This window comes from Microtus pennsylvanicus, chromosome 2, assembly GCF_037038515.1.
Source record: "Microtus pennsylvanicus isolate mMicPen1 chromosome 2, mMicPen1.hap1, whole genome shotgun sequence".
NCBI classification, from domain to species: domain Eukaryota; kingdom Metazoa; phylum Chordata; class Mammalia; order Rodentia; family Cricetidae; genus Microtus; species Microtus pennsylvanicus.
In genome coordinates this window covers 30130002-30153409 of record NC_134580.1, presented here as the reverse complement: position 1 = coordinate 30153409, position 23408 = coordinate 30130002, and the positions used below count along the sequence as shown (strand labels likewise).

At 47.7% G+C, this 23408-nt stretch overlaps 1 protein-coding gene across 1 annotated transcript in view; it reads right to left on the bottom strand.

Annotated features, from left to right (window-relative positions):
• LOC142844140 (electroneutral sodium bicarbonate exchanger 1-like) overlaps positions 1-23408 on the bottom strand; it is a 36168-nt gene that overhangs the window by 1620 nt on the left and 11140 nt on the right. The window contains exons 2-8 of the mRNA XM_075962439.1: positions 16843-16924; positions 10679-10828; positions 9896-10025; positions 8909-9075; positions 2611-2799; positions 1683-1774; positions 571-728 (exon numbers count right to left, since the gene is read on the bottom strand). Of these exons, the coding sequence (XP_075818554.1) occupies positions 571-728; positions 1683-1774; positions 2611-2799; positions 8909-9075; positions 9896-10025; positions 10679-10828; positions 16843-16924 (968 nt within the window). The remainder of the gene's footprint in view (positions 1-570; positions 729-1682; positions 1775-2610; positions 2800-8908; positions 9076-9895; positions 10026-10678; positions 10829-16842; positions 16925-23408) is intronic.

Here is a 23408-nt window from a genome sequence, read left to right as displayed (position 1 = left end):
CCTAGCCATAGAAAGGATGTCTTTTCAAAACACTGCACCGCTGTGTAAATTCAAGGTTATCTAATCCCCATCCATTGTTCTATTAAGAAAATGACAGAGAAAGGGAAGGATAAGAAGTTGAAATGACCAAGTCCTGGAGAGGAGCGTGAATTGTGTTCTGGACATCTGTGCACTCTCTATAATCAGTGGGGCTCTGAATCACCACGTCACCACCTTGGGGCACACAAATAGCCAAGTCCTGCCAGCACTGTGGAAAGACATCAGTACCTTTCCCTAGAGACAGTTCCCTGGAGACGAAGGCCTCCTGGTGTGACAATCCACTGGACCTTGCTGTGCTCTTTCCCTGTTCTCCTGGGCTCTTCTTCCAAGGCCAACAGTACTCATGGTCACAGCCTTAAAACTTAGAACTCACTCCCCCCCACCCCTCATCCTCCCTTCACCCCCACTTTCATAGCTCACCAAGGAATTTTAAACACTCTCTCCGAACGGCCCACCCTAACTTCTGGTACTAACTAGCTGCTAGCGCCAGTGCTCACACAGGTCACTCAGCTCGGGGCAGGACCCAGGTACCTTGTTGGGATGGGCACTTCTGTCAGGCCCGAGAGGAGCACAGCTGGGGAGAGCCTCACAAAGGCGACGATGGGACGGTCCAGAGTGTCCACCTCTCCAACCAAGACATTGGAGGCCTCTGCCCCAGTGGGAATTTTTTTCATGAAATGAAGGTCCACCTGAAAGTACACAGGAGCCTTTGAGAATTTAGGAGCCATCGGCTTCGCTGGCAATCATTCTCTTCAAGTATCACTCAAGGTTACAGAAGAGTTCCTCACTGTTTTATTTGATTTTTATAAAAACCCTGAATGGAGCGATCATAGATCAGATCAGTCCACTATTTTAAAAAAAAAGGGGAAGAGATTAAGATTCAGGGAGAGAATTCTGACTACAACTACGGAGTATAGAATACACGCATGAGTGTGCACACACACACACACATTTATCATTTATAGCACATATAAACTATATGTAATTTAGTGTGTGGGGTGTGTGTTTAGGTGTTGTATGTGTGTGTGTCTACACAGGCTGCAGTCCATGTATGGAAGCCAGAGAACACCTTGTGAAAATCAGTTCCTCCACCACTGTGTGGGTTTCAGGGCAGAATTCAGGCAGCAACACCTTTAGCCACTGAGCCACTCAAGAATCAAAGTTTAAGTCCGAGAACTTTCATCCCACCCCACCATGCTCCTCTGGGAGGAAGCGCCTCGGGAGTTCTGGGTCATGTTATTTCTCCTTGCAAATACTGACTGCTCCATCAGATGCAGCAGCCACAGCCCTCCAAGAAGAGCCAGACATCACGAGCTTTAGGAGGCAGCGGCAAAATACTGCAGTGACAACAGTGACGAGAGTGAGAAGGATGCACGGCAGCAGGTGCCAGAGGGTCACTAATGCACCGGGAGCCGGGGCAGTGGGGCTCAGCAGCAGGCTGCCTTCACTGCGCTGAGTCGGCTGGCTGAGTGTGCACAGGGAGACAACAAGGAAGATGGCGTCCCTTTTCACAGAGCAGTGCTGCTCCTGGGGAAGGCTCATGAGCCATCGGAGCTTACCAGACCCCAGAAAGATTCCGGAAGACCCTGGGCTCCACTACAGATAACCTTCGGTCTAGAAGTCAACCTGCCATGTCTCCTCACCTTGCTTAGATCCACAGGACTGTGCTCGCAATTCACTCCGTTTTTCACCTCAAGACTCGTAGTTGGAGCAGACTGAGGAGAAACAGTCTGACCTATTTGGAGACAGTCAAACAGAATCTGCCAAGGGCTTGCCCCTCCTTCCCCTCAGATCCAGCCATCCATCACAGCCAGCTGTGACCTCTACAGGCTGGGAGGACTATGAAGCAGAGTCCATCACGTCTGTCCCTGCACTCAGTGCTAAGAAGGCAGAGGTCTAGTCCTCCATTACCTTCCTATCTTCCTTTCTCTCTGCAGAGAGCCATCCTGACCCTCAGTGCGCCAGCACCTCTGCACAGAGCTTGGCAAACAGCTTGCCAGCAAAGGAGGAGAAGCTGCAGGCGAGGCCTCGCCCAGCCATGGCAAGAGAAGTGGTTAACAGCTGGGCCCACCCGCGCCTGTACACAGGCTATGGACATAAGCTAACACACAGAAATCCCACAACAAATGGAAGGAAGGTCCTGCCATTGTCTTTATTAAGTGCGATGTGAAGATTGTCCAGGGCCATACACTCTCCAGGGGGTGGAGCCAAAGCACAAGCCTGGAGGCCTGGCTAGACCACAGCAGTTTGTGTCTAAGCAGACTTTTGTTTAACTGGACAAGGCTGCAGCTCACCTTCTCTGGCCCAGCTCCTCATCGATGTGACCATTCTCCCCAGAGCTACACCTTCTCTGGGAGCACAGGGGATACATCCCTCACCTCGCAGTCCCCACTGGAATGCTATCCAAGGGCACACGGAGAAGGGAGCATCCTAGTCACCCAGCTCACTACCCATCAAGGAGTCCAGGGGCCTAAGTGTCACAGCCTCGCCCTGCAGTAATTCCGCATCGCCAACTGGTCCCCAAATGTGTTTTCAACAGAGAGAAAAAGAGAGACACCCCCAAGTCCTTACCATCTTTGTCCATGGAATGTGGGTCCGATTGCTTCTTGCCAACCTCAGCACAGGAGCGGACAATGGGAATGAGGTTGTTCCTCCGCCTATCATTCTGATGGTGGTGTTTCTTGAGAAGGGCTTCCCGCACTTTAACCCTCATACTGTCATTCAGGTCACTGAACAGTTCTTGCTGGTCCAGTATCAGGTCTAGGAAAGAGACATTCACAGCAACACTCAGACGGAGAGTTCAGGAACTCAAGGGGAAGGGTATGAGGTGGCAGGGGAAGGGGGAAAAGGCAGAGATGAGCTGCTCTCCTAGCGTCACCAAGGTGGTTTCAGCTTCCTGTCTGAAGGAGCATTTGGGTTTTGTAGGTATGGAACACCGTCCTTTGCTTATTTAACAACGAGACAACAACGTGAACACATGGTTTAGGGACAGAGTGTCACTATGCTACGTAGGCTGCCATGAATTCCCGGGTTAATGTGACCTTTCTGCAAGAGTGGGACTTACTGGAGCTGGAGAGATGGCCCCATGGATAAGAACACTGACTGCTCTTACAGAGAACCTGGGTTCTATTCCGAGTACCCCCATGGTGGTCATAACCATCTGTAATTCCAGTTCTAGGAGACCCAACACCCTCTTATAGCCCCCAAGGGCACCAGGCATGTGGTGTACATGCACACATGGTATCAAACGACTCATACGTATAAAATAAAACTAATTAATTAAAAAATTTTTAAGGTAGGACTTAATCACGGTGAGTATGCCATTATGCTTAGCTCCAACCATTGCTTAGGGAACGAGGTCTCTGAGTATTTAATGCATGCCCAGAACTGTACCATGGGGTTTTCATCTGTCCAGTCCTCACTGAAACTCAAAAAAGTGGGCATTTTGATGAAAATTCTTTTTTAAATTCTATTTTTAAATGGATTTTTTATCTATATTTATGTGTGTGTGTGTGTATGCCCCATATGTATGCAGGTACCCAGGAAGACTGGAAGAGAATCATCAGCTCCCCTGTAGCTGGAATTACAAGTGGCCATGAGCCACACAATGTGGTCCTGGGAACCAAACTTGAGTCCTCTGCAGGAGGAGCAAATGCTCTTAACTTCTGAGCCAGAGTTCTTCCAAACAAGGAAACCAAGGCACGGTTCTTACAAAAGTCCCCAAGCTCTTACACCTGCGAAGCCGAAGAGCCAGGGTTCGCGTCCAGCTCTGGCTGACTAAGAGCCCACGATTACCCTCTTAACTCTGCTGTCCTTCCTCCATGAGCCCAGCATTGTTGTAACTGTCAGGGATGCTGCAACCTTGAGCTCCAGTGGATACTTGAAAGTGCAGCCTATAATCAACCCAATTATAAAATGGGGCACTGAGCTGAACAGAGAATTCTCAACAGAAGAACTTCAAATGGCCAAAAGACACTTAAGGTCATGCTCAACTTCCTTAGCGATCAGGGAAATGCAAATCAAGACAACTTTAAGATACCATCTTACACCTGTCAGAATGGCTAAAATCAAAAACACCAATGATAGCCTTTGCAGGAGAGGTTGTGGAGAAAGGGGTACACTCATCCATTGCCGGTGGGAATGCAAACTTGTGCAATCACTTTGGAAAGCAGTGTGGCGGTTTCCTAGGAAATTCGGGATCAACCAACACTGGACCCAGCAATACCACTCTTGGGAATATACCCAAGAGAGGCCCTATCATACAACAAAAGTATATGCTCAACTATATTCATAGCAGCATTGTTTGTAATAGCCAGAACCTGGAAACAACCTAGATGCCCTTCAATGGAAGAATGGATGAAGAAAGTATGGAATATATACATATTAGAGTACTACTCAGCACTAAAAAACAAGGACTTCTTGAATTTTGCATACAAATGGATGGAAATAGAAAACACTATCCTGAGTGAGGTAAGCCAGACCCTAAAAGAGGAACATGGGATTACTCACTCATATTTGGTTTCTAGCCATAAATAAAGGATATTGAGCCTATAATTCGCGATCCTAGAGAAGCTAAATAAGAAGGTGAATCCAAAGACAAACATATAGGCATCCTCCTGAATATTAACCTTCATCAGGCGATGAAACGAGACAGAGTCAGAGACCCACATTGGAGCACCGGACTGAAATCTCAAGGTCCAAATCAGGAGCAGAAGGAGAGAGAGCACGAGCAAGGAACTCTGGACCACAAGGGGTGCACCCACACACTGAGACATTGGGGATGTTCTATCGGGAACTCACCAAGGCCAGCTGGCCTGGGTCTGAAAAAGCATGGGATAAAACCAGACTTGCTGAACATAGCAGACAATGAGGACTACTGAGAACTCAAGAACAATGGCAATGAGTTTTTGATCCTACTGCACGTACTGGCTTTGGGGGAGCCTAGGCAGTTTGGATGCTCACCTTACTAGACCTGGATGGAGGTGGGTGGTCCTTGGACTTCCCACAGGTCAGGGAACCCTGATTGCTCTTCGAGCTGATGAGGGAGGGGGACTTGATCAGGGGAGGGAGAGGGAAATGGAAGGCGGTGGCAGGGAGGAGGCAGAAATCTTTAATAAATAAATAAATAAATTTAAAAAAGTATATAAAAGAAAAGAAAGTGCAGCCTAAAGAAAGGTTAAATTGGGGATGGAGAGATGGTTCCGTGGTTTGGAGCATGGGCTGCTTTTCCAGAAGACATACATGCAGATAAAATATGAATATAAAATGAAATAATAAAGTTTAAAAATGTATTATTTAAATTAGTTAACTGCTCACTGAAGACAATCACCAGCATTAAAACTATCAAGGTTTGCGGAAGGTCTTACTTGGTTCTGTCATCAGGGCTCTAGATAAATGTCCAGAGCTTCAGGCCCTACACTCTATCCCTAATTCCATTATTCCTGACCTATCTGACCTTGGAATTACATGACCACTCTCTTCTCAGTCTCCCCTATACAGAGAGGACAGCGCCAATGTCTCCCCATGCTGATGGCTGCCACATTGAGCTGTGAGCAGCTGGTCCTCCTGCCTGTTCTATGTGCCGGGACCAGAGGGGTGAGCAATCAAGGCAGGAGTCCTGCATATTTAGCCTTTATAATGATTATTTCTTCTCTCATAAACACTCATGCTTCAAAATCCTGCACTTTGAAAGAAGAAAATTCCACCAGGGCCCTCTTCTAGCTATTGTTTTTATCTTTTCTCTTCCCACTTAAAATTCTCAAAAGCAAACAATCGTACTTTAAGAATTACCTGCCGCTCCCTGCCAAGTGCCAAAGTGTCACGAAAATCCGTGTCTGCTCTGGGCCTTTAGGAACACAGCTCTGCCAAGAACTCATTTCAGATTTCCGGCTTCCAAACTTATTGTTTGATTGGTTTCATTTTGAGACGAGATCTTGCTACAAGCCCAGAGTGGTCTTGAACTTGATCTACCTGCCTTACCCTCTGAGTGCTGGCATTCCAGGTGTTACCGCCACACATGTGGACTTGGGTTGCAGCAGTCCTGGTGGCTAACACAGGCTTGGCAGCTGGCACTGGCTGTCCCCTCACCATCCGCACTCCTGAGCTCAGTCTCCACGGGCGACTCGCTTCCGTCAGCCTGCTTATGCCCCGCAGTCATCCTCAGACAGGTGGTGTCCCCACCCCCATTTTTATCCTCAATGATCTCAACTGCCCTGGAGACTGTAAGCACCAAATGCCATGGACCGGTGTGACCTATCTCAAGTCACATCAAAGATTCGATTATGAGCAGACATCATCTGGATGTACCCACACCCTAAAACTTAGCAAGTACAAAATGAAACCCATCCTCTTTCCACCCACCAGACCTCCGGATTTTCTAGTCATCCAGCCACAACCTAGAATCCTGAACATTCTTCCCTTCCTGCCCAAAACCAGTCCATCAAGTGATTCCCACCACTCTACTTTCTGAGCTGCTCTGGCAATCAGCCCTTGCTGTAGGGCCCACTGAGGGGACCCTGGCCCACTGAGGGGACCCTGGCCCACTGAGGGGACCCTGGCCCACTGAGGGGACACTGGCCCACTGAGGGGCCCTGGCCCACTGAGGGGACCCTGGCCCACTGAGGGGACCCTGGCCCACTGAGGGGACACTGGCCCACTGAGGGGACCCTGGCCCACTGGAATAGGTGGCTCTGCCAGGTCTTACCCTTCTCCCTCAGCCCCTCTGCCTTGCTTAAAAACCTTTGGATTGCATTCCTAAAGCTGCCACCAAGGTTTCTTCCCTTGTTGTCCACCTCCTCCTCCTGAGACTGACTCGAGTCCAGCTATCAGAAGCCCCCTTTGACTCACCTAATTAACATGCCCAATTAAAATTAAACACCTCACCCTAATACAGATTTCTCCTACTTTACCGTTATGTGCCTATGTGCCACATCTGTCTCCTCCTATTCGGAGGCGGTCCTTTGTCCCTCTGGGACAAATATTCCTGCCCCCCTTCCCTCATCAGCTTCCCCATCCCCCCTCAGCCCTACCTCTGTCATCACCGCATCCTAGCCCACTTAAGAGAACCCCCTTCCCTCATCTGCTACCCCATCCCCCCTCAGCCCTACCTCTGTCACCACTGCGCCCTAGCCCACTGTAACATGGACCCCCTTCCCTTCTCCTAAAATTCCACCTGCAACGTCATCTGCTGCTTCTTTTTCTGCCTGAGTCAGACAGCAGCCACTTAAACTTTTCTTTTCCACTTATAAAAGATCACCTTAGAAACAGGTGCTTGGATGTGGTTTGTACCTAATCTGGGGTCCAGGAAGGAGCAGCCCTGTGCCGGGGGTGGTGGAGGGAAGGTCTCCTTCCTCTGCAGCAGTGGAGCACCATCTCACCTGATCGGATCCAACGACCTGGTTCACGCTCCCTTTAGCTCACCCTCCGTCTTGCTTACAGCTAATTTGATCGAGTACTACCCCCCAGACTTCAGCAGGGTCTCCTCATTCTTGATGATTATAATATCACTAACTCTCCGGGGCTCCTCCACTGAAAAACAGGGCACAAACTTTCTGGGGAACTTCATGGGCATTTATACACATAGTCAGAAGTCAATGAAATACAGATGCGACCCACTTGGATTAAAGTCTATGAGTTGAGTCGTGTGAGGGAAGATAAAAGTACTCTGGGAAAATTCCCAGAAACCATGAGTGTTGGGACCTCAGTTTCTTCAAAAACACCCAACTGTTCTGGGATGTGCTTTTGTGCCCCTTCCAGGTGTATTGATTGGACAGGAGTAAGTTTATTCTTTACGACTGGCTACTGTTTGTATGAGGTGTATTGATTGGACAGGAGTAAGTTTATTCTTTACGACTGGCTACTGTTTGTATGAGGTGTATTGATTGGACAGGGGTGAGTCCACTCTTTCTGATTGGCTACTGTTTTTATAAGCCTCCACAGAGAACATGTTTTTGCCAATTGCCAAGGGCAACTTGCCCACTACCTGAGACTTGCCTGTGGCGCTGTCTTCAGGGTGTAAACTGTACTTTGGGGCTCCATTCTCGCAGGTTCCACTATCTCTAGAGCAGTGAACGTGACTCTAACTCTGAACTCACTTTTTTTTTTAAAAAATTCTACTTCCCCCACAGTTGGGAGTACACCTGGGGCACCGCCTTAGGAAAGAGTTCGCACAGGAGTCCATCAGTACTGACCTCCATCCCCCGGGGCCCCCAAAAGTCCTTAGAGAGGCATGATTATTTAGACACTTGGAATGGAGAAATCTTTAACCTGTCTACTAGAATGGAGTCAATCTGAGGGGAAGTGTTCCACATGCCATCTGGTAGTCTCCAAAGCTGCGCCCCACAGTATCTTAAAGTCTGTTCACATCAGAAAACCCCACAAGACAGGTCTATCCTGCATGCTGCGCTGAACCATGGGAATGCTATGGCTCACGTTCCTGCAAATCTGTTCTAGATGACATACTTTATACTGCTAAATCTTTAATTTTCTTCTTTTAGGTATTAGGATTGTCACAATTATTAGTGTGCACGTGAGTGTGATGAAGGCGTGCGCCATCGGGTCTTCGTGGAGGACAGAGGACAACTTTCCTAAGTTACTTCTTCCGTCATGAGTTTCTGGGTGGGACTCAAGTTGCCCAGCAAATATGTTTACTAACTGAGCCATCTGAGCAGTCCTTTCATTTTCTTTCTTTCTGACTTCCTTGTTCTGTCTGTTTTGCTTAAGATAAAGTATCACTGTATAGTGCAGGCCTTGAACCCGTCTTTACCCTGCTTCAGCCCTGCCAACTTCCAGGATTACCGGTGTGCACCAGAACACCTGCCTCTTATACTTTCTATTTATGCAAAATGTCTCGGCCCTTTATTAGCCTTACCTGAAATTTCTTCTATGCTGCTTGCACGCATGTCCAGGAGGACAGAGCCATTGATGAGGCAGTTCCTCAGCTCAAACAGACTGTGCAGAGAGAGGGTGGCCACGTAAGGCTTGCTCCAACGCTCTCCCCCATCTTCAACATCCTCTTCAAACTTCAGCCACCTGCAAACACGGCCAATAATGAGATGCCACAGACAGAAGATGGTTTTTTTTTCAAGAGGACAAAATATCTAAAAGGTCATAGAGAACACTGGAACACCTGGTTCAGACACAAAAATACTGGAAAAGCAAGTTGTGACACAGTGCAAATCTTTTTTGTTTTGTTTTTTGAGTACGGGTTTCTCCGTGTAACAGCCCTTGCTGTCCTGGAACTCACGTTGTAGACCAGGCTGGCCTTGAACTCCTTTGTCTCTGTCTCCTGAGTGCTGGGACTAAAGGTGAGGATCACCAATGCCCAACCTTAATCCCACTTTTATTTAAAGACAAATCTAAAATTATAAACACATATATGTATAAGACCCTAAATATATGCCTTGTTTTCGCCTTGGGACAGTAGGATTGAAGGTAACTGTCATTTTCTTCCTTTTGCGTACCTTCACTTATTTTATTGTCTATAGGAAACGTGACTTTTACAAATTTAATCTTTATCATTTGGACATATTGACAAACCGTATTAAGAAAAAAATGACATTTTTATCTGTGCTCTATATGACTTCAGAAATCCACAAAGACAGAAACACGGAAGACTAACCGTCTTGTCACATGGCATCAGGCCAGCTGGCCTGTTTAGCTCTCTCGGCCCCTGGGAAACAGCCACAGTAGGCCATGTATCAACGCTAGCTACATCAGTGTGAGCAGGAGCCAGGCCTCCTAGCTACCACTTCAGCCATGAAGAGTCAGGGCAAGCAGGCCTGCCACCTGCTGAGAGGTGTGCACCTGCCTGTCCCCGGGCTCCTGACCCGGCTCCTTCAGGGCCTCACCTGGCCCCGTCTCCTTCCACTTGGCATCCTCTCCCTCTCTCAGACAGATCTCGTCCAGCTCTGTGAACAGCTCATGAGGCACATGCTCCTCGTCGTCCTCAGTGCCCAGAATGAACTGAACATGCTGAGAGGGGGTGTCTAGAAAACCAACAGAGAAAGGTCTGGATGTGTATCTAGCTCCAAGTCAGAACGAAAATAACATTCTGCCTCACAGCTAAGGGAATATATAGATGTCCTGAATACAGATTTAAAAGTTCTTTTGTTCTTAGGGAAAAGGCTAAGGGTAAACATTTAAACCAGAGAGCAGAACTATAAACTAAGACCACTGCAGAGGTCCCATGAGAACCTAGAAATCAGTTCAGTTCCCAGCACCCACACGTAGTTCACAACTGTCTAACTCCAGTCCCAGGGATATGTCCCCTCTTCTAGCCACCAAAGGCACCGGGCAAGCATGTGGCGCATAAACATACATGCAGGCAAAACACCCAAACACATAAAAATAGATTTTTTTAGTTTTCTAGAGAGCTGACAAATTTTAAATAGCAAAGGATTACTTATGGTGTTGACTGAGGTGTTGAAATGTCAATTTCAGGAAGACATTTTTAGTTCTTAGAAGCATTCCTTCTTCCTGGGAACCCTAGCGAAGGGCTAGAAAATCAAGACCACCTGCCTATGCCTTCTGCATTCCCATGAATCACCATATCACCCTCTCATAGACACTGGTCCTCTCTCCTCAGGGTTGTTACCTCCCCTCTCCCCAGAGTGCTACCCCTCTCTCCCCAAGGTATTACCATGGGCCAAAGCTTCCAGGACCTCTTCACCCTGGCTGGTTCCTTTGCCCCGCGCTCCTCGTCTCCGGTGCTTCTGGCCATGAGTGCGGTGGTGCCGATGGCCCTGCCTGCCCAGTGGCATCCGAACCCCCACATACAGAGTTCTATGACCTGGATGAAAGCAGAAGACCTATGGTGAGAATGCCATTCCCAAAAGGAGTCTAGCGTAATTGAGAGTAAAGAACCACAGGGTTTTTGTGCCAGGCCCTTCTGGAATGATTAAACATCAGAGACTCCACTAATAAAGACAGCAATCACAGAGTTGGCAGTGTCTTCCTCTGTCCTGCACGTGGCTATAAACCTCACGAGGATGTGTGGCAATCTAATGAAGAACACGTGAGACTGAAGGACATGTGAAGGGCACAGCAGGTCACATATTAGAGCACGGGAATGCAGCTGGAGGCCTTGGTGTGTGCAAGGCTCTGAGAGGGAGGGGGAGGAGGGAGGATTGGAAGAGGGAGGGAGAATAGGAAGGGAAGGAGGGGATATGACTTACAAACTATGGATATATGTTACTTTTTGCTATTACAAGAAAAATGGGGTGATTTTAAGAGACAATTCCTGTATGGGGACTTTGGCCGGTTTTGGCAGAAAGTGGTTAAGCATGGTCAAGACCCCAGTCAGCCCAGCTGGGCTTAAAGCTCCCTTTCAGCACTGGATGTCTGAGGATGAACAAGCCTCTCTTGACTCAGCTACTAAAGGAACGCTGGCACTCCTTCTTTTTAACTCACGGGGTTATCAAGAGCAGCAAAGAAGATTAGGACAGAAACTGCTCAAGGCAGTGCCCAGCACCGCAGGCCATACCACCTAGACTGCTGCAGACGGACCTTCTACCTCAGAGGGGGCGTGGTTGGGTTTAGAGACACTAAAGACAGGCACAGAGTGGAGGACACGGAAGTAAGTGACCCGACAGCAGTCCTTTCTCGTCCCTCCTCCTGCTCCCCACTCCTCCCATACACCCCCTTTGGTTTTCATCCTCCACCTGACTTCCTGCCAAGCCTGGAGCCCAGAATCAGAAGCTTCAGGGCTGTTCCAAAGCCTTATACTCGCAACACTGCTGTGCCCACACTGTTCCCATGGCTCCTGGCATCTTTAGCTGGTGTCTTTGAATCCTACCTACACCCATTCCTTCCCTTTGACTCCTTGTTTCTTGCTTTACTGAGAAGACGCGGGGCATTTCATGGAAACGCTGTTCATCACAGTCTGGCTCCTCTGCCTGGCTCGGGAGTTCTCCATCCCATGCCCCCCACTCCCCTGTCCTCTGCTGGGATGGCTACCCTCACTCTCTCCTCAATCCAGTCCTTCCATGGCTGACCTTTGAAGACTCCCACTGGCTGTTCCCCGTGTTTCCCCCTCTCCTTCCTTTCCCACCAAGAATCATGACTGGCCTCACTCCCCCCGCCAAGTTCCTGCTCCATGGCCTCTGACTGTGGCTTCTGTCCCTGCCCTCTACTAAAGCTGTATGCAGTAAGAACATCAGATGGCACTTAGTCACCAAAGCTCTGTCCAGCACATCTCCCAGTTCCACAGACTCCACGGCGAGCCCGGCATGGATCCGGGAACTCCAGATGCCCGTCTTCTTTGGAGTTCTGGGTTCCTTGCACTCTCGTGCCGCTGCCGCCGGACACCTTCAGATGTCTCATAACCCAAAACAAGGGTGACTCTTGACCCGTGCTCTCTCCTCTTTTTCAGTGGGACCCAGTCTTTGAATTTCAAGTTCACTTCTACATGAGACTCTCCTAGCCCCTGGTTTTAAGTCTTTATGTTTATTCCAGCTTGGCCTACCTGGTTGGTTTTCTACAATTCTGCCTCAGTCCGGAATTATAGGTGTGTGCTACATACAGCTTCAAATCTTTTATGTTTTAATGGCTGAGCCATCTCTCAGCTTTTTTTTTTTTTTTTGGCACCACTGCCTGGCCAGCTTCAAATAATCTTTATCTACAGCAGTGGTTCTCAACCTTCCTAATGCTGAGACCCTTTAGTACAGTTCCCAAACCATAAAATTATTTTTGTTCCTACTTTATAACTGTAAATTTGGTACTGTTACAAATCATAATGTAAATATCTGTGTTTTCTAATCGCCTTTCATGACCCCTACGAAAAAGCTGTTTGACCCCCAAAAGGGGTCATGATCCGTAGGTTGAGAACTACTGACCTACAGTGATTAACATGCCCCAAAACAAATTTAAAATTCTCTCCCTTTGAAAGTCAAGCTCATTGCAGATGTGGTATCTCACACCTAGAATCCTAGCACACAAAAGGATGAGAACGGTTGGCTAAACCTTGGAAGTCAATCTAGGACACATAGCGAGTGAGACAAGAGGGAGGCCCTGTCTCAAAACAAGCAAACAAACCTCAAACTGGAATGAGGCACCACATTTATGTCCACAACGCCACCGCTGTGTGGATTCCATGGTGGCTGGGAGGGTGCTCAGCCCTGAGCTGCTCTTGTTGCTCTTGCAGAGGCCCTGGGTTTCCCAGCAGCTCCACTGTGGCTCACAACTGCAATTCCAGTCCTAGAAGAGCTCACGGCCTATGCTGGCCTCCATGGCATTGCATATACACGATGCATTGATAAACATACAGGTAAACACCCATACACAAAACAAAGTCATTTCCCTCAGCGTTACCTTAGATTCCCAGGTCCACCCCGCTGTCCCCTTCATTGTGGGTCCTTGTAGGCATAATTAAAGAGACCCACAAGATCCCAGAATAAAGAACAAGTGTTTATTTATTTGAGGAAAAATCTCACGATAAGGGTGGAGAGCCATGGTCCTCTATGGGTGCTGGAAGCTGTGAACCAAACTCTGACCACCAACCAACAGAGAGCAAGCACAGTTTTCATCTGCTTAGACCTCAGACCATGCCCTCAATGGTCGATACCCAAAAGGCTATTGGCTGAATGAATTCCCACATCAAGCCATTCGCGTCTCCTGCTCTGACGAAGCAGGGTCTCTTCCCTGCCCTCCACACTAACTTAACGTTACAGAGTTGTTCTCCTGGTTACAGTCATATGGTCCATCTTGTGTGTGCAGTGTCCCTGTGGTCAGTTCTCAGTGACCATCCTGTGTGTGCAGTGTCCCTGTGCTCAGTTCTCAGTGACCATCCTGTGTGTGCAGTGTCCCTGTGGTCAGTTCTCAGTGACCATCCTGTGTGTCCAGTGTCCCTGTGGTCAGTTCTCAGTGACCATCCTGTGTGTCCAGTGTCCCTGTGGTCAGTTCTCAGTGACCATCCTGTGTGTCCAGTGTCCCTGTGGTCAGTTCTCAGTGGCCATATTGTGTGTCCAGGACAACTGTGCTCGGTTCTCCTCACTTCTTTGGATTTTCTTTCCTTTGGGTCAAGTTTACATATTTAACATGGAAATAAACGACCCTAAAAAACCAGGTTATCAGCTCAAGAGAGCAAAAAGGGTAGCCCTACCTCTGGCACAGAACGAACATTCTGGAGAAGAATACACGCGCACACCTTTGTAGCCTCGCCAGCACCCAGTGGTAGGTCTCGGCGCCCTCCGCCTTCCATAGCTGCTGTATCCACAGTGGTTCATACTCTCTACCTGAGCCAGGCTGCTCTTCCTCACGAGTGCTGGCACTGTCTGCACATGTACTCACCAAATTCTCGGTAAACTCTCTGCCTCCTTGGCATTGTTTCTAATCTCCCCGGTGAGATGTGTGGTCTCCTTCCTCCAAGCCACCCAGAGCCCCAGCTGAAGCTTTTCTCGCGCCTTCTTTTCTGTCTTGCATTACAGATGAGCAGCTGCTTACTCCCAACTGTGATATGTGAACTCCAAGTCCCTGCTGAGATCTACTCCAGCACTGGTGTGGAACCACGCTCATTCTATAGTGAGTGTCACAGTGAGTCTACAGGGGCCATGCGGCTGCAAATAATTTAGTAAAACTTGTAAGAAAGATGTTGATGTTTTTTAAAAAAAATGCACACACACACACACGCACAAACACACACACACAAACACACACACAGACACACACAGACACAAACACACACAGAAACACACACAGAAACACACACACAGACACACACACACACAAACACACACACAGGCACACACAGACACAAACACACACACAGACACAAACACACACAGAAACACACACACAGACACACACAAACACACAGACACACACAAACACAAACACACACATAAACACACACGCGCGCGCACACACAACACAAACACACACACACAGGCACACACACACAAACACACACACACGTGCACTGAGAGCAGCCATAAATGAGAAACACGGGGTCTTTGGGACAGAAGAGAAAGCATGGGTTGGAGCCACCACAGAGATGGGGCTGCAGACCACACTGCAGCTGGTGCTTATGGCCGAGCACTCACTGGGGAGCCCTAAGGGAGACTCTGCTCCTTTGGGCTCCCAGGATGACTCTAAGTGGATAACCACAGGAAGTCCTACATGAGGAACACATGCAAGCCCCTTAAAGCTACAAATACAACCAAGTGGGGCTAGCTTTTGTTAAAGTGCATTAAGCTGACATCAGGAGTCATAAATCTAGCACTTAATCAGGAGTAATGTCATTTTCCAGCACTGTGATATCCTGCAGTTTTCTTTCCCAGCAGAGGGGAGCATGGCATCATCTGGAGATGTTGCTGAGCTGACCTCGATGGATGAGACCTGGCCCTCAAGATCCATGAGAAGCTGCCTGGGCTTACTATTCTATTCCCTCACAAAAATATTCAAGCATGTCCACTTCCCAGGGGAGGATTAACGTGCACAGGTAATTGTAGAGGACAATGGAGCTGCTCACAATACCCTGCGAGGCGCTGGGACAGCACAAGGGTGAGGGGATACCTGTGTGTCTGCCTTGCAGTAGAGAGGGAGAAAAGATGGATTCCACCCAGTCTTCCCCACCATCAGGTCGGTTCTCAAAACTAAATTGGAAGTTGCACCAACATGTGTCTCGGGTACTGTGAGGGCTGAAGTTATGTTTAAGTTTAAATTACTGAGTCTAAGAGATTTATATTTTAAAAAATGCTTCTAACCTGTAAGCCCCACTTACAGGGATAACTTCCTGGAATGCTGGGGCTCTTGTTCATGTAGGACAACAAGTCACGTGTTCTCACTTCTCTAAACAAGGTTGGCGGCCCCAACTGCATGGGATGTGCTCCATCACAGGTAGGTTGGAGGCACAGAGGCAGGAAGTACAGCTGGATATATGCTTGCCTCTGATTGGACGAAGGCCGGAAGTGCAGAGTCTTGCAGGGTTTGCCTTTATAAAGCCCCTGGCTAAGGTAATTTGGCCAAACACTCTGGAAATCCTGGGTAGGGACCTGGCCAGAGTCCAGAATCCCAGCCAGAATTTAATAAAGCTTGCTTCAAATATCTCAGAAACTGTGGTCATAGTCCTATTTTTGCCTGTGTGATTACCAGTACTACAGATGCAGTGGGAGTCAAGATCATGATTGGGAAACCCACAGAGACAGCTGACCCCAGCTCGCAGGAGCTCCCAGACTCTAGACCAACAGCTAGGGAGCCTGCATGGGACCAACCTAGCAGTGGGGTCAGAATCAGTCCCTCGTGCACGAGCTGGCTTTTTGGAACCCACTCCCTATGGTGGGATGCCTGGCTCAGCCTTGATGCAGGGGCAAGGAGCTCGCTCCTGCCTGAAATTGATATGCCAGGCTTTATTGACTCCCTAAGGGAGGCCTTACTCTATTTGGGGCAGGGGCTAAAAAGAGGTGTGGTGGAGAGAAAGGGAAGAGAAGAGAAAGGGGAAACTGGTTGGTATGTAAAATAAATTTTAAAAAAAACAGTGCTACAAACAAAAAGGCAGCAGTTACGAAGAGTCAGTGAACTAAGTGATCACTTCACAGTCTCAAAGAAAGGGTTTTTGCTATTGTTGATATCTGTGCTGAGCGGCCCAGTACTCCATGCCTGTGTCTCACGCTGCCTACTGGGTCCTGCGCCAAGCCTATCAGACAGGGGCACGCTTATCTCTGCTCTTGTTTAAGACAAGGACCAAGAGGCAAAGGAAGGTAGCTGTTTTCCCCACAGGGTCCCTCAGCCAGGAAAAAAAGAGTCAGATGTGAACCCAGGTCTCCAGAGGGCTTTTGTTTTCCCTGGCCATGGGAGGCAGCCTCTTACCTTCCAACTCTTCCTTCTCATAGTGAATGTTGAGGGTTGTGCTGGTCCCGCCCTGATCCACCACAGCTTCCTCATCTGGTCTCTGTTTAAAAACAGATATGCAAATGGTCACAGGAATACATGCATATTCATTCTCCAATGCAAACGATCATGGAAATACACGCATATTCATCATTCAAATACTCCAAACCACAGTATATACCAAGGCTCCTCTGAGATACCTGGAGGGGGAAGCAGTGGTTTATATATATTTTTAAGTTGGAACCTCACATCCCCTTGAGATGCAAATATGGCAGTCATTCTCTTTCCCAGGCTGTAACATTAAATAACCATGCCCCGAGATCACAGATGTGGTAGAAGGAGTTAAGACTGAGCAGCTCCATCCTCTCCAATGGCCCAGTTACACATCTGCAAAGCCAACTCGAGCAGGCACTTGCCTTGAATGGTGACTGCCCCTCACTTCCAAACTAACCTAACAGCCCCCAATTTTTATGTCCTAAAGGCATACTGCAATTCTGCTTAGCAAGGAAACAGAGATGTGGGGGCTAGAGAGATGGACCAGTGGTTAAGAGTGTGTATACTCTTGCCGTCTCCAGCCTCTGACTCCAGCTCCAGGAGATCCAACACCATCTTCTGGGCTCCGTGGGGCAACTGCACTCGTGCACACACACTCACACACGTGTACATAATTCAAAACAAAACAAGCCAGGCATGATGCACTCGGAAGGCAGAGGCCAACCTAGTCTATAGAGCAAGTTCCAGGTCAGCCAGTGTTGCATAGTGAAACTGTCTCAGAGAAGAAAGGAAAGGAAAAGAGAGATATTTTTAAAAGACTCTAGCCCCATACACAGCACAGAAACATTCACATGGTAACTGCTCAGTAAGACTTTTTTTAATATTTAATTTAACTTTATTTTATGTGCATTGGTGTTTTGCCTGCATGTATGTCTGCGTGCAGGTGTCAGATCTTGGAGTTACAGACTATTGGGAGCTGCCATGTGGGTGCTAGGAATTGCACCCAGGTCCTCTGGAAGAGCAGCCAGGACTCTTAACCACGGAACCATCTCTCCAGCTTCCAGAAAGTCTTTCTTAAAAGAATGCTGTGACCCAGTCCCCTCCTCCTTCACAGGCATCGGGCCACTAAGACAAACACACTCAGTGCTACTCTGGACTTACTTTCCCTTTCCCGGCATGAGGCTCCAACTGGGCTACTTCACCACAGGGACACAGGCACACTCTCACTTCCACGTGGCCTGTGCACACTGCCAGGCTTGGTGCTTCCCCCAGCTCTTTAGCTCGCCAGGATCGCCCTCCAGGTATAGCTCAGATCTCCAACTCACTCTGAAGCCCCCACATCATCAAGCCCATCTACGCTCACCCCCCCAACACAATGCTGAAGACAGGCAATCCAGTTCTCCAGTGAGACGATATTTTAATGAGATTAACATAGATATTCTTAGAGAAATAGAATGTCAAATGTCAATTTGTGATTAATTTGATAATTTACTTTTGTAGATATTTAAAATTACATATTACTATTATGAAAAATATTTAAGAGATAATATTAAGTTTTAAAAGCAAAGTGGAGAAAACTGTGATTTGCTCCATCTTACCAAAGAAAAGGGAGCTGGAACATAAACGCCTGGCTAGACTTTAGAGCACAGGGCTGGAGAGAGCTCCACCAGCCGCCACATGACCTGCACACACAGGGCAGGTGTTCACAGACACAGACACACATGAATAAAAATACATCTCTTCCAAAGGGAATTCTCAAAATAAAAAACCAAACAAGCAGATGTGAAATTGGTGGTGTGGCTATTTCAGAAGAATGATTCTAAGTCAGAGCGCATAGAGCTGGAACGCGGCCGGCTGGGGCTGGCATTCCAACTCCAGATCAGTTCCAGGCAAAACAGAAGACAAAGAGAAACCAGGACAAAGTAGCCAATTGCCCAAGCAGTACACATTCCCAAGAACAGACAGACAGACAACTGCAGCAAAGATCATAAACTGCTTTTTCTCTTTTTTGGCTTTTGAGAACAAGTCTTTCTCTGTAGCCCTGGCTGCCCTCCAACGGGCTGTCTTGCTTCAGCCACCCTGAGAGCGGGATTAGTGTGAGCCACTGCGTGGAGCCCCCTGAGCGGCCTGCAGGCAGCACGCCCTTGGTGGCAGCACTCACACTGGGCATCGGCATCTGAGGGCACAGTGTGCTGTGCGGTGACTGTGTGAACTGTGTCATCCCCAGGGTGGCTGAGAGGAAGGACTCTCAAAGGGTTCGCAATGAGACATGAGAGCAGAGACAGAAGGTAAATAAAAAGGCTACGTCTTTCTCACGTGGAAGGTGTCAGTGAAAACATACGACACATCCTTTGTCCATAAATAGCTTTAAATTAGTAGATATTTTTAACCTCTGTCCTTTCAAAGGCCTATAACACATGATCAACCGTAGCTGGAAGTATCATCGGCACCAAGATTATGACCTCTGAAAATATCATTCTCTACTTAAAGAAATCAGAGTTTCTTGAAAAAAAAAAAAACAAAACAAAACAGCTGATAGAAGGGCATAGTGGCGTCCACCTTCAAACCCAGCACTTCAGAAGCAGGAGCAGGAATATCTGTGACTATTACAGGCCAGCCTGGCCCACACAGTAAGACCCTCTCAAAACAAAACAAAAATTGGCTGGCTACAGGTCTGGAACGTGTTTGAACCCTTCCCTTTTATCAGACAGTAAGACAGCAAGAGCAGCAGACACACGGCCACGGGCACCAGCAGCCGCCAACCACAAGTAACCTGCCCTTCAGTATGGACCGGATTTCAGTAGGCCACACAGAACAAATATGCTAAGATCCGTGAGTCTGCGCACTGTAACTTCTAACAAGAAGCATTGTCTGGCCTGTGCAGGACCATGGGTTCAACACACAGACACACACACACGCACACGCACGCACACACACGCAGACACACACACGCACACACACACACACATGCACACACTTTCACACACACACACACACACACACACGCACAGGCACACGCATGCGCACACACGCGCACACATACACACACGCACACATACACACACGCACACATGCACACACTTTCACACACACACACGCACACATACACACATACACGCACACATACACACACGCACACATACACACACGCACACATACACACACACACACACACACGCACACACACACACTTGAACTGATCAGCCTTCTTTGAAGGACAGTGCTATCAAGGCAACTCTTCACTTGGGAAGGTGACAGTTTGTCTAGGCTCTCTTCCACGTGTACCAGAGCAGATGAGAGAGGCTTCTCATTACAGAATAAATGAAAAATATCTTTTAAAAATTCCCAAACACCACTTGAAAACCGCTCGCGGACTGCACAGGCCTTCAGTGGCTGCCAGCGTGGCAACGAGAGACAATGAGCTACTGGGGACTGCGGTATAAATCGTCCCTGAGTCTGATAAGCATCTAAACCCAAATACGAATTCACCGAGAATCCAGGGTTCTCACAGGGTTTCACAGAAAACACCACCATGGAATACAGTCAGCAACACTGCACTCCGTCCACTCAGCCGGGTGCCATCAGCACAGCGCCATTAGCACTGGGATCGCCAGCTCTTACACCATTTTCTGCTACAGAAAATTCAAGCAGGTTAAACAATAAGCCTATTAGATTTTTATTCAAACCATTAGCTGTTTCTTTTTAAAAAAAAATTGTGCAGGGCCAACAAGATGGCTCAGCAGGTAAAGGCCCTCACCACCAAGCCTGACAACCTGAGCTCAATCCTTGAGACAGGACCCGCACGATGGAAAGAAAACTGACTCCCCCACGTTGTCTTCTGACCTCTACATGGGCGCCATGGCATGTGCATGTGTGCACAAGCATACAAAACAAGTAGATAAAAAACGTAATTTTAAAATATGTCTAGAAGCCAGGCGGTGGTGGCGCACACCTTTGATCCTAGCACTTGGGAAGCTGAGGCAAGGATCAATGGGTTCCACACCAGCCTGGGCTATGCAGTACACAGCCAGACCCTGTTCAAAAGCAAGGTCTGCACAGCTATTGGGATTGCCAAGAATCTAGGACACTAGTAACAACAGACCTCCCTCTTTGCTGTTGGGGAAAAACACAATTCTGCAGCCACACTAGAAGACAGTTTCTTCCAAAAACAAATTCTTACTTTATAAATCAGTGTTGATAGTTACCACTCAAGACTTTATTATTATTATTATTATTACTACTACTATTATTATCATTATTTTGGCGGTAGTGGAGCACACCTTTAATCCCAGTACTCCGGAGACAGAGGCAGGCAGATCTCTGTGAGTTCAAGGCCAGTCTGGTCTATAGAGCTAGTTCCAGGACAGCCAGGACTATTACACAGGGAAACCCAGTTATAAAAAGTTTTAAATCAACACAAAAACCTGAACATAGAAGCATGCAGAAGTTTTATTCATAATTGCTAAAATTTAGAAGCAACCAAGATGTCCATCTTGGTGAACAGATAAACTGTGGTCCATCTAGACAATGGAGTAGTGTGGGCATGAAAAAGAAATGAACTATTAAGTCATAAGAAGATAATGCCTTAAATGCATTTTATTAAGTGAAAGAAGCCAATTCAAGAGGCCATGAGACCTGGAGACACAGGACGGTGGCAAAGAGCTGGCCTGGCATGAGGCCCTGTGCTCCATCTCTAGCACTGCACAGAGAGGAGAAAAGAAAACTGGGAAAGAATTATTAACTCTCCATAAACTTTTAACCCAGTGTGGTAGCACACTCCTGTAACCTCAGAACTCAGGAAGCCGAGGCAGGACAATCACTAGTTCTAGGGAAGTTGGGTTTGGGGTGTTTTGTTGTTGCTTTTAAGAAAGAGAGAGAGAGAGAGAAAAGAAAAGAAAAAGGAAAGGAAGAAAATTCCATGTACTGAATAATTCCAGCCCTGTGATATTCAGGAAAAGACAAAGCTATGGAAACAATAAAAAAGAAGAATGTAGGGACTGGAGAGATGGCTCAGAGGTTAAGAGCACTGACTGCTCTTCCAGAGGTCCTGAGTTCAATCCCAGAAACCAAATGGTGGCTCACAGCCATCTATAATGAGATCTGGTGCCCTCTTCTGGCATGCAAGCATACATGGAGGGAATGTTGTATACATAATAAATAAATAAATCTATCTTTAAAAAAAATGAAGAAGAATGTACTGGTTGTGATGGTGCATATCTTTAATCGCAGCACTCAGGAGGGCAGAGGCAGACAGGTCTCTGTTTGTTTGTTTGTGTTTTACTTTTTTTATTAAGCTATACCTTTTTCTCTGCTCTACTCCTTTCCATCCCCTCCCTTCTACCCTCGCCCATGACCCCCACACTACCAATGTACTCAGGAGATCTTGTAGTTTCTACTTCCCATGTAGATTAGATCCATGTAAGTCTCTTTTAGGGTCATCATTGTTCTCTAGGTTCTCTGGGGTTGTGAATTTTAGGCTGGTTTTTCTTTGCTTTATGTCTAAAAGCCACTTATGAGTGAGTACATTTTATATTTGTGTTTCTGGGTCTGAGTTACCTCACTCAATATGTTTTTTTCTAGATCTATCCATTTGAACTGTGAGTTCAAGGCCAGCCTGGCCTACAGAGTGAGTTCCAGAACAGCCAAGGCTACAGGGAGAAACCTTGCCTGGAAACCTTCCTTCCCCCTGACCAAAAAAGAAGAGCTGGGGGGAGAAGCTAAAAGGTCACACACAGAGCATTTGGGGGAACGGGAATGAGTCTGTATGGTCTAAGCATGGGGGGCCCATGTCATCAAACATCTAAGCCTACAGAATGTCCTGCACTAAGGCATCACCCTAGTGCAAGCTACGGACTTAGCACAAAAAGCTGCTCTGCTGGGGAAGTGGATAATAAAAGAGGGCAGGCAGGGGGTGGGACAGGGACCAAAGAGAATGTTCTGTGCCCTCTGCAGTGTACTGTGAAAATAAAGCTGTTTGCTGCAAAGTCTCTAAAATCAGAACAAAAATGGGACATATGGGCCAAGTGCCAATGCGAATGGTGACGAGGCCACTCGTGGTAAGCGAAGACTGCTCCCCTTTGGACCACGGGCTGGTGTGGTGCAGGCCTTACAGTGTAGAGACACACCGAAGAATTATCAGATGAAGCTAATGTTTCAGAGCCAAGCACGATGTTCACACTTGTAATCTAGATGAGGCAAACAGATGGCCATGAGTTCAAAGCCAGCCTGGACTCTATAGTGAGAACCAGGTCTGGGAGGCTACACAGAAAGACCCTGGAGAGGGGTGGCAGGAAGAGGAGGAAGGAAAAAGACTGAAATTGGCCTATATAGTATTTCTTTTTTTTCGACATAGGGTTTCTCTGCTTAACAGCCCTAGCTGTCCTGTAACTCGCTCTATAAACCACGCTGGCCTCAGACTCACAGAGATCCACCTGCCTCTGCCTCCCCAGTGCAGGGATTAATGGTGTGCCCACTGTGGCTCGGTTAATCTTCAGATACACCTTTTAACCTCCGCACCTCCCTCAGCCCCATATGATGAACACCATTTCCAG